General features: G+C 45.1%; 2 protein-coding genes across 10 annotated transcripts; both read left to right on the top strand.

The window, feature by feature from the left end:
* Positions 1-1076: 1076 nt before the first annotated feature.
* On the top strand, positions 1077-2631 carry LOC133887401 (stress enhanced protein 1, chloroplastic-like). Of its 2 annotated transcripts, XM_062327343.1 has the most exons (4): positions 1077-1312; positions 1875-2068; positions 2162-2309; positions 2386-2631. In XM_062327343.1, exons 1-3 carry the CDS (start codon positions 1216-1218, stop codon positions 2264-2266), a joined length of 396 nt encoding a protein of 131 aa, XP_062183327.1. In that variant the 5' UTR covers positions 1077-1215; the 3' UTR covers positions 2267-2309; positions 2386-2631. The 2 variants fall into 2 exon arrangements, with proteins under 2 accessions (XP_062183327.1, XP_062183326.1); XM_062327342.1 differs by having other exon boundaries at positions 1078-1312; positions 2162-2631.
* A 5714-nt stretch (positions 2632-8345) lies between these two features.
* LOC133887537 (glycine-rich domain-containing protein 1-like) lies at positions 8346-15846 on the top strand. Of its 8 annotated transcripts, none has more exons than XR_009903597.1 (12): positions 8346-8486; positions 8976-9161; positions 9947-10064; positions 10280-10531; positions 10812-11267; positions 11492-12018; positions 12476-12677; positions 12769-12924; positions 12997-14109; positions 14191-14374; positions 15099-15198; positions 15452-15846. XR_009903597.1 is itself a non-coding variant. In XM_062327525.1 (10 exons), the coding sequence occupies exons 2-10, from the start codon at positions 9001-9003 to the stop codon at positions 14005-14007; spliced, it is 2814 nt and encodes a 937-aa protein (XP_062183509.1). In that variant the 5' UTR covers positions 8346-8486; positions 8976-9000; the 3' UTR covers positions 14008-14184. The 8 variants fall into 8 exon arrangements, 3 of the variants coding, with proteins under 3 accessions (XP_062183509.1, XP_062183507.1, XP_062183508.1); XR_009903595.1 differs by having other exon boundaries at positions 15070-15198; XR_009903594.1 differs by having other exon boundaries at positions 15070-15696; positions 15780-15846.
* Positions 15847-16328: the final 482 nt, after the last annotated feature.

The following is a 16328-nucleotide window of genomic DNA, read 5'->3' as shown; positions in this document are numbered from 1 at the left end:
GGATGGATGGATGGGGTGACTAGTAAAAAGGATATACCATGAGGATACTGGATGGGGGATCTGAGGAAATCGGCAAGACCGAGTGATCCAGGTTCGTTTGTGCTCTTTGTACGTGTGTTCATGTTTTTCATTTAACTTCTGATTTTATCTAGAGTACAAGAGTGATTCAAAAATTCTAAACGTTTTTACGAGCAAACTAGAGCTCACCAGTAACTCATTTTAATTAGTTTGATCCAAAAACATGAGCCAATATTTAATTAAAATTCTCCAAAGAAACATATTTTTATAACTTCTAGCAATTTTTAATTCCTCAAATAAATTCCCAAAAATCATGAAAATTCACTAGTATTCTTCTCATGTGATGTACTAATTTATACAAATATTTTGAACCCTAGGTTATTTAGTGAAAAAGTAAGTTACTTTGTAATGCTCTATTTATATGTCTTTGTATCATTTCATGTGATATTATTTTTTAATTCAATTTGAATTCCAAATAAATTTAAAGATACATAAATTCATCCAAATGCTGCATAATCAAGAGGTAAGTTTACCAAAAGATTATCATAACTAACTCAACTCATCATATCTATCCAACTAAATAGAAAACTAGCGCATCATATCCACTCTAATCTCGTCAACCAAAAAAAAAACTGATTCATCTCATCCATTCAAACTAAACGGAAAATTAGATCATCACATCCTGAAAAATAGAGGTGATCCTATACTATTTAACATCGCCCTCTAATCAAACACACCCTTAGTCAAAAAGCATTGTGATTAGCTTGATGGATGAGTTAAGGAAAGAAAGGAGCCTATAGTCAAAAAAAAAAAAAATCCAAGAGTTAGTACTATCTTATTTAGAATCTCAAAAAATATATTTATACTTTGGGCTTCTGGTTGGGCCTCGGGCCGAGTGTTGGTTTCCAGACTGGGCCTTTTTCAGGCCTGGCCTGAAGCCGGCCCCAACAATGCACATGAACAGCCCTGGCCCACATAAACCAATGGGAAATTTTGCCCAGGATTTTTCATTCCTGGATAGGGTGTCTTCCATTTCCAAACGGCCACGTCGGCCAGCCGCCGACGGCCACTCACTTCGGCTGGCCCCTACGCCGCCACCCTGCAACAAAAAACGAGAGCACGAGCAGCACAGCTCGAGCAAACGGCAAGAAATCAGAATCAGGGAAGAAGGAAGAAGAGAGCACGCGATTCCGTCTCATGGCGCTCTTCTCCGTCCTGCACTCATCGCCGCTGGCTGTCGCCGCGGCGGCGCCGTCTTCTCGGCCGCCGTGCTTCAGCTGCAGTTCTAGCCATGGTACCTATCTAATTCCAGTGAAGCTTGCTAAATTTTGTTTCTTGTTTTTTGCTCTTGGAGCTTTGGTTAGTCTGTCCTTAGTTCCTTGAAGCCACATTAATCTAGGGAGCAACCAGCATCATATAATGAAGGTACTAATTTGTTGATGCTCGGGAGATCAAATTTGTTTCTTTTCCCCTCTTTCCATTGGCTGTAGAAGGTTCATTCAAGAATCTTCAATTTGTAGAAGGCAGCAAATAATCCTACGATTTTCTGGTTTTGGGGTGCTCGGTTATTACAGTTTCATGGCAATTCGTTCCCAAGAAGAACTGAGCTGAACGAACATTGGTTATTACAGCTTTAAAAACAAACACTGGATTCTGAAAAATTAGCGATTTGAACATGGCTACTGAAAAAAAATGATATGCAGATTGGCTCGAAAAAAAGAATTGATAGGCAGGTCAGGTGTCATCAAACAGCGGTTCAAACCTCGGAGGATTGCGCGATTGATCTTTCCATTCAGTCATTCACTGTCTAGTATATTGAGTTGTTCTGACTTCTTTACCGTTCCGTCAAAATGCAGCATCCGTGCTGCGCGTCACCTCCAGCAAGAGGAGAGTCTCCTCCAGGGCTGCCACGTCACTCTCCATCAGGTGCGAGCAGAGCGCGAAGCAGGGCGGCGGCGGCGGCGCAGACGTGTGGCTAGGCCGCGCGGCCATGGTCGGCTTCGCCTCGGCGATCGCCGTCGAAGTGTCCACCGGCAAAGGCTTCCTTGAGGTACGCAGTACGGTAGTTAGTACATGACACAGTAGTAAGTTCAGTAGCTCTTGAAACGTAACGTAGAGCTTAAAGTGCTGGCCATTGCTGCAGAACTTCGGCGTGGCGACTCCGGCGCCGACGCTGGCGCTGGCCGTGTCGGGGCTCGTCGTCGGCCTGGCCGTCTTCTTCCTGCTCCAGTCCGGCTCGCAAGACTGAGACTGACCGCATCAAAGATCACACCGCGGTGCAGTGCATGCAGGTTGATTGGAGAGTCTGCATATATGTGCTCTTTCAGATTATTATTTTTCCCCCTTGTGACATCCTATGCTATGCAGCAACTGACGCTCATCTGCCACTTACCAGTTCGTGCGATCACAATGAAAATTTCATGTAAAAAGAATTTGCTATGAATTTTTTCCTCCTGCTCAACAGCTCAAGTCCACATCGCCAACCTAACCTTGCCGGCCTCAGATCAGTGGCCCGGTCAGCTACTAGTAGTACCAAATACAATAATTATGTTTACTGTGCATTTGTGCTTCGATACATCTGAATATGAACATATGGAGCAACATTTTCCTTTCCCTTTTCTTCTTTTGTCTCAAGGGATTAACATGTGCCGTAAGAACTCAGGATCGGTTTGATAAAGTTTCAGCTCTTAAAATTTTTAAAGCTTGTATTACTGGTTCTAAAAATTTATAAAGCTAGAGTTGTGAATACACTAAAGGTATTTGAATGAGTCATATTATTCTATTTTCTCGGCCAACCGCATATATACCTGGAGCTCGCAAATGTTACAAAACTCTCACAAAAATTACTGACAGATGTGTGTTGCCTGTAATCGGAATTCCACCTCCATCGGAGCAAAGCAACATGCCATGATCCTCAACATTTGCTTCAATGTCACACCTCAAAATTTCTATTTTAGATTGTGAGTATTTTAAAACAATAAATAATATTTTTTTCTAAAATTTAAAAGCTTTTTTGAAAAAAAATTAGAATTTAAAAATAATTTGTTTTGTATGATGAAAAATGTATTTATAAAATATTAAAATAGATTAAGGAATTTCAAGGGTGGACAAATTATTATTCTATTTTTTCCATATTATCAAAAAATCCTCCGTGAACAATCTCATCTTGCATCATTTTGATCCAACCCAATCCTCAACGTTATTCTCTCTAGCATGTGGCTCCAAATCAACATCAACCCATCAACCTTGCATCACATTAGATTGCTAGCATGATGGCACACATGTGCACTAAAGTCAGCCTAAACCAACTCTCTTGCATGTGCATGTAACTGATTGTTTCATCCAATTCTAAATGATGTCATCCTTTCGCTTGGCAGCCAAAGCTGACCAACAAAGCTTGAGTTAGTGCTCAATCAAGACGCATTGACATCCATTTATCCTCTTTCAATTCCCAAAAATTCATAGTGGAAACCGCCGCTTAAATGGCCATTATGGCAATTGAAGCCGGCTACTAGTTACTTCTCCTTGTCAGCCTCATCTTCTCACGCAGTTTCAGAGTTCAATACGGTCTCAAATGCAAATATTGACAATACAAAAAATGTAGGTCTCGTCGAGATCTTTGATTTTAACCTATGGAAGTCCACTTTTGGATAATGGATCTAGGAGTTATGGCCTCCGAAATCAATGCTGCGCAGATAAGTCTATGTTCAAATAGTTTATTTTGTGTTGTATTTTTGAAAATCAAGATGACGTTTTTAAAAGTTCCAATGAATACCAAAGTTGTAGATCTTTTCGAGTAATATAATTTGGAGTACAGAAATGTTCAATTTGGAGTCCGGACGATGGAGATATCATCCTTGGAACATAGAAATGCGATTTAGCGTCGCGCAATCAGATCACAACTTGGGCTTAGGCCATGGCCGGCTTGGATCCCACCATGGCTCACCAGCCCGACGTCCCTAGCCTCATAAAAAGGGACCAACACACCCTCCCCTGCCCTTTTGCCACGTCCACCAAACCCTAGCCACTGCCCCCAACCTGCTAGGCACTGTTCACCGTTGCGGATAACCATGTCATCATCGGTTGGCATCCGCGTTCCCGGCGATCCATCCATCCAAATGACTTCATCTTTTATCGAGATGTGACCTAGGTCATTCCTCACCATGTTCCAAAACCGTTTGTCCAGAGGACCAAAGAAGCTGCCGGGATCTCCGTCGCCACTGCTGCCACCACGCCGTCAATGTCGCCGCCACCGATGCCATCGTCTTCTCCGCGAATTCTTCATCACCGATCGTCATAGCAAGGTCAGGACCGAACCAGCCCCTTACCCTCCTATTTTACCCTGTATGGATGCCATTTGTGAGCCTTAATAGAAACCCCAGTCCAAACAAATCCCTTGCTATGCGGCCACGGCCATCGCCGTCACAGACAGCCACGCGACCGTCAAATGGCATCTACGTTCCACGGCCGATCAGAGGTCGGATCACCACGCCCTTGAACCAGCACGTACCCCTGGATGTACCACATGCCCTCACCAAACCGTTTGTCCATTAGAGCCCCGACGCCACCGGGATCACAATCGTCGTGCCTGCTACCTAGTCATGAATTCTATGCATGCAGCGCGGGTTCAAATTGCGTTCTCCGGTGAACTAGCACTCCAATCCACGATTCCTTTGGACGAGACGTGCCCCTACTAGTCTTCTACATCCTCCCAAGATCGGTTTATCCAAAGCTACAATAGAGCCCCCGTTCTCGACGTCAAAATCTCTGCTGCCCAATCTCGTACACGTTCTGCATACCTATAATGTCAGCCACGTTCCCCGGCGAACCGGAGCTCCAATCATCGATCCCTTTGATAGAGACGTGCCCCTAGTTATCCTCAACAATCCCTAAAAGTAGTTCAACCAGAAGAGCACCGACGCTGATGATTTTGTGGTCGCTACGTTGCTGCCCCCATGTGTGTGTGTTCTGCATGTGCACCCAGAATGCATTCGCGTTCCCCGTCAATCCATGAGCCATTTGGATGCACCAACCGCGTCACAGTGTGTCCCATCACATCTTCTGTGCGGCCACATGAAGGTTCCCTCGCATCTGCAGTGATGCCACCAGGAACGCGATCCTAACTTCCAACGTCGTTGCGTAATCTCGCCAAAGTTCCAACCAATCGATCTCCTTCTCAGGTGAAGTCCTACCCAAACCATCATTGCAAAATCGTGTTCCAGAAAATATGAATATTTTTGTTCAAACCATTTCTTGAATATCACAGCCAATCTCCGAGAACATGCACGTCTTTTTCATTGTGTCTGTGCGCTGTCACCTCCGAACCTAGGATCATTTGTCTCTCTTTTGCCGCTACCTCAGAACTTCTCTGACAAGACCAACCATAAAACCGAGCTTGTCTTCTTGCATTCTACACCTGTGCTCTTCTTGATTTGTTGAAACACCATTGTTGCCCAATGTCAACATCAATGATCGTCGTTGCTATCACCATCTAATCGTGCACTTCGCCGCCTTCAACTCGCCGGTGTACGTATCCTTCTGTACCTTAGGTCAAACTGAGCCCTTCATGAGTTTATGGCTGCGATGCGACCCCGTCTGAACCATCTCCGTCAACCTCGGGCTTTTTCCCTCACAGATGACGCCGAGAGCCCACCACCGGTCGACTCCTCCATGCCAAACTCCCCTACTCTACTCTCTGATCTCGCTCTCTTAGTGAATATCCCAAATAACCCCTCCAGAGATTCTTTATTTCTATCTTTACTTTCCTCTTTATGATGTTTACACGTTAGCCCTGTCTTCTATAGTTAATTATGTTCCAGCCCTTATTATTCAGATAGAATCATCTATTCAAATCTTGTTCAGTGAATTTCATTCAAATCCAAGCAACACTTTATGAATTCATTTAAATTTTGTATCCTATCCAACCATAGAGGTTTTTATGATGTGATGCCTCTGTTTGATATACTGTTCTTAGTTATTTGTGTTTTCTCTTCTGTCGGTTGTTCCTACGAGTAGACGGCTACGTTCCAAAGCAATACGAGGATCTCCAAGAGCAATAGTTCGGAAATCGATGATATGCAAAGTCAAAACTTCGAGACATGCCAAAACCAGGTTCACGAATATCACTGAGCAGTAGCCATGCAAGTGTCCTTGAACATCTTACACCTATTTTAGGACTTGTATATTAATTGTTTATCCTTCTTGCATGCTTTTTTCTAATTTAGAATCTCATGATTAGGTTTACTATTTATATGCTTATCCTTATTGCTGTTGATGAGTCATGGGAAATAAAGGGTAGATATGCTAGTTGCTATCATAGTTGGGGTAAATGTTAATCTTTACTAATATTTATGCAACAAGAATTGTGTATGATAATCTTGCAGTAACATGATGTATAAATTCTAACTGGATGGTTAGTTGAGGTGATGCTGTACAATTGTATGATAATCTTACAGTAACATGATGTATGAATTCTAACTGGATGGTTGGTTGAGGTGATGCTGTACAATAGATTTGTGATTGCTCCTGTGTGGGATCCTAAGGACCAGTTTTTGGAGCATGTAACCAAGCTAAACCGCAACCATCCACGAGGCCTGTATAGGTATGGCCTAGCCAATTAATTAGCCACTCTTCGGTTCTACGAGCACCATTAGACGGTTAAGTGGTACAAGATGGGGCTTCTGTAGCGATGTACGTCTGTTAGCGATGAAATCTTAGTGGGTGCTTGCAGGTCAGCGAGAGCTTTGTAAAGGTCTTGTAGTGATCTCCTGGTGCACACCTCGGAAGTGTGTAAGTGCTTGACCGGCACGGCAACATGGAGATTGTCACCTGGTAATACGGGTGATGAAATCACGATAGTCACTGCTATCATTGATAATATCACCACATGTATGATAAAACTGATCCTATCATATATATATATATATATATATATATATATATAATTAGTTATTTGTTTAAAACCTGGATGTGACATTCAACTGACAAACCTAACGATTTTTCTGTATGTCACGCAAAGGACGAAAATCATGAGTCATGACTCATGACTTGTTGGCCGGCAAGTTGCTTGCCCGGTTCGCTATCTGCTGTTGTACGATCCAAAGCTTCGCAGCCCTGTACTACAAGGCTCCATCTCTTTGTACTACTTCAGTACTGCATCCGGGCTATGTGGAACCGACCGCTTCCCGGGAATAGTATGGCTCTGCCTCACCAAAATCTTTTTTAACAGCACCTCTCACTGTGCGGCCTTTTATGGAGGTTAGAGGCGCGGGATGGGGCTCGAGCCTCATCGGTTCGACTGTCTCACGGAGTCTTACCACTGGACTTCATATTCGTCCACAAAATCTTAAAAATGTCAATTACCGTATATTAAATTACACATACTTACCCTTCTAATACTTATTTAAGCAATTTTCAAAATAGCAGTGACTATCGTGATTCATAAACAGTGGGAATATTATAAGTGGAGGAGAAGATGATCTGATGATGCAGCAGATGCACAAATATAACAAGATGGACCTAGTCAGCCTGGGCTCTTGTACTACTGCATATGCCATGTACTAGCAGGCACAACTGCAACTGCACGACCTTCTCTGAGACCTCTGGACAAGAGTAATTATTTATACCTCCTTTTTTTTTTATCATTTTCCATGTTTGGAATCATTCTTAGGCCGTCCAGATTAAGAAAGTGGTGTCTTGATGAGCTTCTTCTCTACTGATCCAAAAATATGCATTGTGCAGGAGTGCCAATTTCTTCACTCTTGGCAGTCAGTACATTTCTGATGTTCAAACAGAGGAATTCTATGCACACAAAATTCCACACAGGTAGACGGTGCATTAAGATCAAGGAAAGGCGGTCGAGATTAGGAGTAGGATTGAGTGTGGTTCTCGGCCAATTCCTCTTCTAGATGAGGTGATCAAGCTCTTTTTTCAGGTTGCAGTTTCTTTCCTTTTCCCAGATAACCATGCGTGACCACTATCATCCAACGCTCCCCTGTTTCGAGGCATCACGCAATGCTAAAACAGAACCAGCGGTCTTGCTTCCATGAGCAAGTTAGCAAAAGCAAAACAAAAAGAGGTTTATCTGTTTGAGCAATCTCTCGTAAAGCTGACACCACCACGGCTTTCTGCTGAGGTTGCTGATGCAGCAGTGCTTCGGTTCGTACTTGGTAGTGTGATCAGAACAGCACAAGAGTAACCTGCATAAAGTCCTTTAATCACTGCACATACGCTTTAGTTAACCTGCGCGCGTCGTCGACGATGGATGCTGATCTCGATTTTTGTCCCTGAACATGAAGATAGGATGGCAATGCCGTTTCAGTTCATTAACACTTGCTTGCGTTGCGTCTCCCCTGCACCCACCGCCTGCCTGCCTGTATAAATAGGGCGCTGGCACAAGAGGCAGCGGCAGTAGCAGAGGCAGTAGTAGCACAGGTCTCGCAGTTCCAGCTGGACCTCATCTCTCTCAGGTCCTTGTTCTCATCTTCTGATCACACTTCCAGCGAGCATGTAGTAGCAATTCAGTTTCTGCATCTCGTTGATTTATAATAATCTACTACTGCTACGACTGCGAGTAGTGCTTGTTTCTTCAGAGATCTTTTTTGGTGGATAGTGACGTGTTGATGCTGTTGTTACGACGATTTTGAGACGTAAATTTGACGCTTGAGAGCTCAAATCCGAGAGGAAAACAAGTGGATTTTACGTACCTGTTGTAAAAATATATATGTTCTTTGCTATGAAAAAAAAAATCTGTTCTTTGTCATACCTACCTGAAATAAAAATCCCATCTTTGAGTCAAAATCTCATCACACCCCGCGCACCAAGAGACCGGAAGTTAAACCGCAAGATCAAACAAGAGAAACACCCGTAATCCTGTTCTTGGAGGACTCTGATCAAGAAATCGTCGAAGAGAAGTACCGGCGATCGTGCTGTTGACCTCACAATCTATCAATTCGCAGGCGAGCGTGCTGAAGGGAGGAGGAGATGAACGGGGATCAGGCGTCGCGGTGGGCGGCGGCGCAGGAAGGGGTCGCGGTCGGCGCGGACCTCGCCACGGCGGCGCTCCGGCAGCTGGAGTTTCTCGCGGCGGTAGACCTCCGCCGGTGGCTCTACGAGGGGCCTCTGCTCGAGAGGGCCATACACAGGTATGGATGCGCACAATCCCTTTTGGTCCTTTTGCCCCCTCGGCTTTGGCTCCCCAAGAACGCAAGGGACGCCTCGTGCTTGCGTCATGGTTGGTCGTCGTCTGTTCATATTTTGTTGGGCCTGGATCATAATTCATAGATGGATCCATAGGGCATTTCGAGATGGAAAATTCTCGAACTTGAACCTTGATTTTAAGTTCCTTTTTTCTTGGAAAAGAAACAATCTTGATGAAAAATCGTACGAGAAGTTCAGTAAAGTCCGCAGGTGTGTTAACTTCAATTTTGGGGTTTGAATTTCAGATGATACTTGCAAAAGCTCTTGCTGCCCTGCTAGTTTTGAACTTACCTGTAGATTTAAGTTAAAGACAATATGTATATCACATAAGAAGTCACTGTCATGTTGAACGTTAAATTACTGATAAGAGTGATGATTTGATTTTTACAGTAGTTTGTCTTGGCATCAGTTAAGGGTTGCAGGAAAAACATTGAAACCAGACTTTCAGTATGGGTTAGAATTCAGATAAGAGTTGAGAGCAATTATAAATACTATCAGTTTTGGCCTTAACTGGAGATGTTTTAGTGAAAAAAAAAAAATGCATATCCCATAAGAAGTCACTGTCACGTTCAATTATGGATAAATCGTTTATTTCTTTAAAATTTTAAAGTGAGAGCTTTTCACTCGTAAGAAAAAAAGTTGGAGCTACTGTTAACAGAAACTTAATGATCTGATTCATGCTCTGAGATGTATAGCCTTTGATTTTTGTTTGGTTCTGTTGTTATGCTAGGTACAAAGCATGCTGGCTTCCCCTTCTTGCCAAGCACACTCGGGATGCTGTTGTAGATGGGCCATTGGTTGTCCCTCTTGATTGTGAGTGGATATGGCACTGCCATCGGCTTAACCCGGTACGCATATTCACCGATGATCATCTGCATTCAGGATCTTACTCATCCCACTGGATGGAATGATCTGAACACTAGATTAGAGAGCCACCTACATTTTCTCTGATAATAAGATGGTGACTCCATTCGGAGATGTTTATATGCAAGCATCTTGAATTCCTGTACTCTTGTTGATGATGCTATTCAGAGAAGTAATTATGCTATTGTACATCTTTCAGGCTCAGTACATCAGGGACTGCAAGAAAGTATATGGCAGAATACTGAACAATGACAATGTTGAGTCATCCATTCGAACAAAATCGAAGCTTCAGTCGGAGAAAGTTTGGACAGAGTTGTATCCTGAGGAGCCCTTCGAGTTGGAGTACAAAAGTTCTTCTGACACTGCCATAGATGTGAACCCTGGCGCTGCCGAGGGGATTTCCTATGATTTGGTTTCAGCTGTTAAGAGACAATCTTCTTTCTATTATCAGGTATTTATACAATCTTTGCTCCAGTATATGCTATGTATCTCTGTGATACAGTGTTCCTGATTGAACGATAAATTGAAAGTTTGCTATTTCAATTTCAATTTCGTATCATTATGCACTGAAACAGCAGTTATTTCTTTGGACAACACATTAGAGATTGTTCGCCTAGTTTAGTTGACCCAGTAAGTGCAGGTGATAATTATTGAAATCTTTTCTTTCGTGAACCATACATTAGCAAAAATGATCTGTACAGAAAGTCAGAAACTTTACTTCCTTCTGGCAGGTTGGCACACCAACCATGCATGATCAGCGTTTTCTTGAAGAAGCGTTAGCTCGATACAAAGGGTTTTTGTATCTGATCAAGATGAATCAGGAGAAAGGAATGCAGCGCTTCCATGTACCAACCTACGATGTGGATCTCATGTGGCACACTCACCAGCTGCATCCTGTTACCTACCGCAATGACATGTTGAAGCTTCTTGGAAAGGTTCTGGAGCATGATGACACCGACTCTGATCGATCTGAAGGAAAGAAGCTTGACGTCGGCTTTACTGAGACTGCAGAGCAGTTTGAGAATACCTTTGGTGTAAGATACTGTAAGGCCGGCTCTATGTACCGTGGCAACATGCCATCTCCTGTGACAGCCGCGCCCCAGATGTTTAGTAGCGAGGTTGGAAACGGGTTGAGTATCTTCAAAGCTGAGAAGCAACTTAATGTTCTTCAAACAACGGTTGTAGAGGTATGCCACTCTCTTCTTGAAGCAACTGTCACAAAGTACGATAATTCTAGCTGTAGCTAGCATGATCTGATCTGAAAATATGATTCAAAATGTGGCATGCTATACTACCAAGTACTGTTGTTTGCGGAAATGTAATTGGTATGGTAATTTATAACATCTGATGAAGTAAACAATTATTCTGCGAAGATGCTTCTACTAAATGTATTCATTTCCCTCTTTTGCAGTTATATTTAAAAATTGTGGACATCAATAATTTACCATCTGCAATTCCAAAGGAAAATGTGCATGTATGGTTCACCAAGAATCAATCTGATATGTTTATCAGTGATGGCGGCAGGCTAGATATTTCAACAAATACTGGGAAGAGTATTGGAGCTGGTTTTCAATGTGAACCTACTGGAGAACTTATTCTGACAGTAATGGTTGATCAGGCCTCTAAGAAATCAGAACCAATAGGGAAGGTTTCTATTCCTCTGCAGGAGTTGACAGGGCCTGATTCTAAGCTCTCCTTCGAGAGGTGGTTTGAACTGAAACCTCATGGTAGGCATGCTAGTTCCCCTCCGGTCAGTCTTCGAGTTGCCGCCTCATCTACTGTCCCAACCAGGGCTCAGCAGGTGCTTAGGATGATCAGGATGGAGCCTTTCTCTTTGAATACCTGTCTGTTGCCACCTTCCATCACGGATCAAAAGATGGGCAGCAGGATCCGCTTTGTGTATGATTGTGGCACTGAGCTTATCCGTCTTCAGATAAGGTAATTCTTTTCCTTCTGATTCGTTCCTTCTCTGCCACTATCAACAAATTGCGAGAACAGTACATTGAGTCAAGAAGCGCATTTGTGATTACTACAACATAATACTGCTGATTTTTGTTCCCTGTTTGAACTTTTACGTGGCCTTGCCAGCTATACATTTCAATTTTTAGATGCTGTTAAGTGTGTAAAGTTCCAAATTGGTATATGCGGTAGGAGCTGATATTCAGCTTATGAAGCAATCTATAACTATTCTTTTGAACCAGATATAAAAGCAAATTATTCCAATAGGCGAAGTTCTGTTCTTGGAGATCTTGTTTAAGTTGATGACAGAACTCCTAGGTCAAGCAGGCTAAAAAAACAAATCTTTCAGAAAACTAGAACATCTCTTACATTTAATTATAGTCTGAACTCTGAAGCCATCTGGCAAATGAGTAATGACTCCTCCCCTCTACCTCAGAGAGCACAAGGCAAAGAACGGCATGGCTTTCATCCGGGAACTGGTTGGAGTCTCTAAGCCGTCCAAAACGCAATTTCAGCTAGCAGAATTCAAGGAAAATAAGTGGACACTGAAAAACTCCAACTTGTCAATCGCTGATGATGCAATACCAAGCGACAGCGCCGATGGCTGTATGCTCGTGCTCAAAGGTGACAACCAACTGGTAAGCATAACTCAAGCTCAGCTCCAGTGATATCAGTAACTAGCATTCATGTAGCAAACTCAAAGTTCTAACACCTGTTTGAGCAAACCAGGTCAAACTGTACCGGGGAAGGAGGCTCGAATACGAACCGAGATGCTGCAATCGTCATTCTCAGAATGCCTCGGCGGTTACTGCCGTGAAGTTCTGTGCTGAACACCCATATGGCAAAGCTGTTGCATTGCTCGACACTGAGTCCCAGTTCATCATGGTACACCTTTCAGAGAGCTTGAATTTTTTTTCATTCTTTCAACTAATAATCGTGTTCTTTTTCCTTTGTTAGGTGAATGAAGATTGGTTCCTGCTTCCCTGGATTGCGATATCATTCCTGTCCCTTGATAACACCGATGGTGGAGACGGTGCAAAGCTCATTGGTGGCGCCATGGTTCAGAAAGGGGCAATGTCTGAGTCTGACGCCACTATGGTTTCAGAAGCAGTGGCCGTTGGAGGAGTGGGCGCCGCCATGGCTCCTGCACAATGCGGCACTTGTGGCACGGCGAGCGGTGGTAACATGGTCGTGGCGAGCGACAAGGCTGACGATGCTAGCATGGCCATTGGAAGCGGCGAGGAAGCTGATGCCAAGTGTGGTGGTTGCGGGTCGGGCTGCGGTGCTGGTTGCGGCTCCATGGTCACCGCGAACTCCAAAGATGGTCATGCGAGTTGTGGCACTTGCAGGGCAATTGTTGGGACCGGCGGCAGTTGCAAAGCCCATGCCAAGTCTGGAGGCTGCGGTTCCGGGTGCGGCGGCGGCTGTGGGGGCGGCGCCATGTTCAATGCGAGCACCATGGCCGGCCAGGCCAAGCCCGGCGGCTGCGGTTCAGGCTGTGGCGGCGGCTGCGGTGGCGGCGGTAGTTGTGGCGCCATGTTCAACGCGAGCACCATGGCCGGCCAGGCCAAGCCCGGCGGCTGTGGCGGCTGCTGCGGCGCTGGCGGCGGTTGCGGAGCCATGGTCGTTGAAAGCTCCAAGCCCTGCCACACCAGGTCCGCGGGCTGCGGCTCTGGCTGCGGCGGCGGTTGCAGCGCGATAATGTTCAACGCGAGCAGCGCTTGCAAGGCCGGCCAGGGCGAGGTCAGGTCCGGAGGCTGCGGGTCAGGCTGCGGCGGCGGTTGCGGTGGCATGGCCATCGAGGGCTCCAGTGGCGGCGGCCGCGCCAAGTCCGGAGGCTGCGGTTCAGGGTGCGGCGGTGCGGTGTTCAACGCGAGCGCCTGCAAGACCGGCCAAGAGGCAGAGTCCGCCGGCTGCGGCTCCGGCTGCGGCGGTGGCTGCGGCGGCGGCGGCATGTTCAACGCGTGATCCAAGCTGCAGGCCGACGATTGAGCCAGAGGTGAAGTGAGCTGAGAGTAAAACCCGTGTGCTGTTGCCATCTTCTACTACATGATTCGCCATTCGTGAGCTGTGAGTCGCATCGAGCTTGTAAGATAAATAAACAAACAAATGAACAGATTAATAAAGGTGTGCCCCGTTTCATGATCCTAGCCTCCTGGGGACGATTGGGATGGGCGGCTGTGACTGTGATGATCAGCTCGTGAGGAGGTCCAAAAACTAGAAAAAGCCAAGCGGTGGTTGTGGCGCCATGTTCAAGGGTGGTGCATGGTGGTTAGCAAAGCCGCCGCCGGTGCTTCGGCTAGCCGCTCCTCCAATGGCCGTGGTCGAGACAGAGGTGAAGAGTGAACTCCTAAGAGCATGAATATCTGTTACCGTCTTGAGTTGTGTGCTAGGGTAGTTATCCAGTATTATCTTTGTTTTTGGTAACTTCTATTTTATCCTTTTTCTCTTAACATAGTCTTACAGTGTTAAAGTGATTTAAAATATTTAATTTTATTACTAATATGAAGTTAGTACCATTAGTAAATTTTAGCATCTACGTTGTATATTTCATCCTTCGTATTCATGTCTACATCCGTTAGCATCGGTGCTAAATCATTTTTGTCTTCGTGAGCTTCTTCACGCTTAGAGCATGTGTATTTGTTACCCTCTCTCTTAAGCAGTAGCATAGCCACGTTGTGAGAGACGGGTACACATGCACCCCTTCTCATCCAAAATTACTATTAAATATAACTATAATAAACAGTAAATTTTTGAACAGTAAACATGCGAGCACCCTTCATTTTAGTCTGGCTTGGTCCATGCTCTTAAGTGCTAAAGGTAGTTAGCTAGCTACACCTCTTTCTTAACTACTTGTGTTGTATCTCTTAGCACCTTGCTAAGGTGATTTAAAATATTTAATTTTTTTACTAAAATAAATTTAGCATCAGTAACAAATCTTAACGTTAATATAATATATTCTAACTTTAGCATTCATACTTATATCTCTTAGCGTCGATACTAACTTATCTTTCTCTTGTTTCTTCATAGTACCGATGGATATACTTGCTCTTTAACAGGCCAAGAATGAAGAGAACTCGATCGTGTGCTGTTGCCATCCGTTACCTGCTGTGGGCCTGTGGCATTGGCGCGTGTTGAGAATTGGGATGCCCTGAGCTTGTAAGATAAATAAATAAACAACCCTGTGTTCGGGAAAGAAAAGGAAAACATGTGTTGCCGCAGCGGTGTCGCAGTGTCGCTTATGCTGTGACCTGTGCGAGCCATGTGGCCATACGTTGGAATGGCGTAGTCTGGTGATGGTGAATGGTGGCCGGTGGTGATGCTATGCTGAATGGCACGCGTCATGTCCTTGGCCCATTTTTCTTTCCACACCTCCTATTCTTCAAGTGACTGATTTCTCCAGTTTTTTCAGTTCACAAAGTCCGGCGAGGTTAGCGGCGCAGATTAACTTCCCAGGGGTTCATCGGTGCCGGATTTGGATTTGGAGAGAGCCGTGGGAGATAGGCTGGCCTCAAGACGGGAGCAAGGTGATTCCGGCACGTGGAGGAAGAAACACAGCACGTGTTGACTGGAGGAAGAAGAGACGAGGAGCGTCGTCGGATGGAAAGCGTGTGGCTTTGCTTGGTCGACCCAAAAACAGGACGTTTTCGGTCTCCTGTAAAATACTTATTTCGTTCTCGTTTACTTATCAACTTTTTATTATAGTAAGTTTGACCTTATGTACATGGTATTTTTCACAGCCAGTTTACACGTCGACGTGACCACGTACGTACACAGGCACTCTACGAACGCAAACGCAGAGAGCACGTACGTTTTTCTCCAACAAAAAAAGGGAGTTGTCACGTAGGTACGGTACGGTGCTTCACTGCTTCTGATGAACTGGTAAAGTTGCAGAAAAAATGTCATGCAGATGGAGGTGGAGCAGCACACGGCAGCGGCGTAGGCAGCCACAGAGGTGTAGTGTAGGCAGCCACAGAGGTGTAGTGTAGGCCTGGAGGCTGGAGCTGCTGCTTCTGCTGCTGCTGCTTCGACGGTAGCAACACGTCGACACGACGGGCTAGAACCCAAGCAGCACCGCGGCGCTTCCTCTCGTCGCGTCATGGCCCCTGCTCGCCCGTGTCCCCGCGCCGAGGCGCCGAGGACACGCCCGATTCGATACCATTCGACGCGGTGCTGGCGGCTACCTGCCGCTGTTCACCGTGTCAGGCAGGGCCAGCGCGCCGAGGCAGAGCAAGCGACAAGGCGAGTGGGGAGGAGATCTCAGAGCACAGCAGTGGGGCAGCGGCATC

Source organism: Phragmites australis, chromosome 12, assembly GCF_958298935.1.
Source record: "Phragmites australis chromosome 12, lpPhrAust1.1, whole genome shotgun sequence".
NCBI classification, from domain to species: domain Eukaryota; kingdom Viridiplantae; phylum Streptophyta; class Magnoliopsida; order Poales; family Poaceae; genus Phragmites; species Phragmites australis.
Note: the sequence above shows the minus strand (reverse complement) of the source record. Positions and strands in the feature narration are given on the sequence as shown.

Bases quoted from the DNA above. Each gene is read 5' to 3' on its own strand.
- LOC133887401 (XM_062327343.1), top strand. From the start codon at position 1,216: ATGGCGCTCTTCTCCGTCCTGCACTCATCGCCGCTGGCTGTCGCCGCG. The intron at 1,313-1,874 runs GTACCTATCTAA...GTCAAAATGCAG, and splicing joins CAGCTGCAGTTCTAGCCATG to CATCCGTGCTGCGCGTCACC. The intron at 2,069-2,161 runs GTACGCAGTACG...CCATTGCTGCAG, and splicing joins CCGGCAAAGGCTTCCTTGAG to AACTTCGGCGTGGCGACTCC.
- LOC133887537 (XM_062327523.1), top strand. From the start codon at position 9,001: ATGAACGGGGATCAGGCGTCGCGGTGGGCGGCGGCGCAGGAAGGGGTC. The intron at 9,162-9,946 runs GTATGGATGCGC...TTGTTATGCTAG, and splicing joins CTCGAGAGGGCCATACACAG to GTACAAAGCATGCTGGCTTC. The intron at 12,925-12,996 runs GTACACCTTTCA...TTCCTTTGTTAG, and splicing joins CTGAGTCCCAGTTCATCATG to GTGAATGAAGATTGGTTCCT.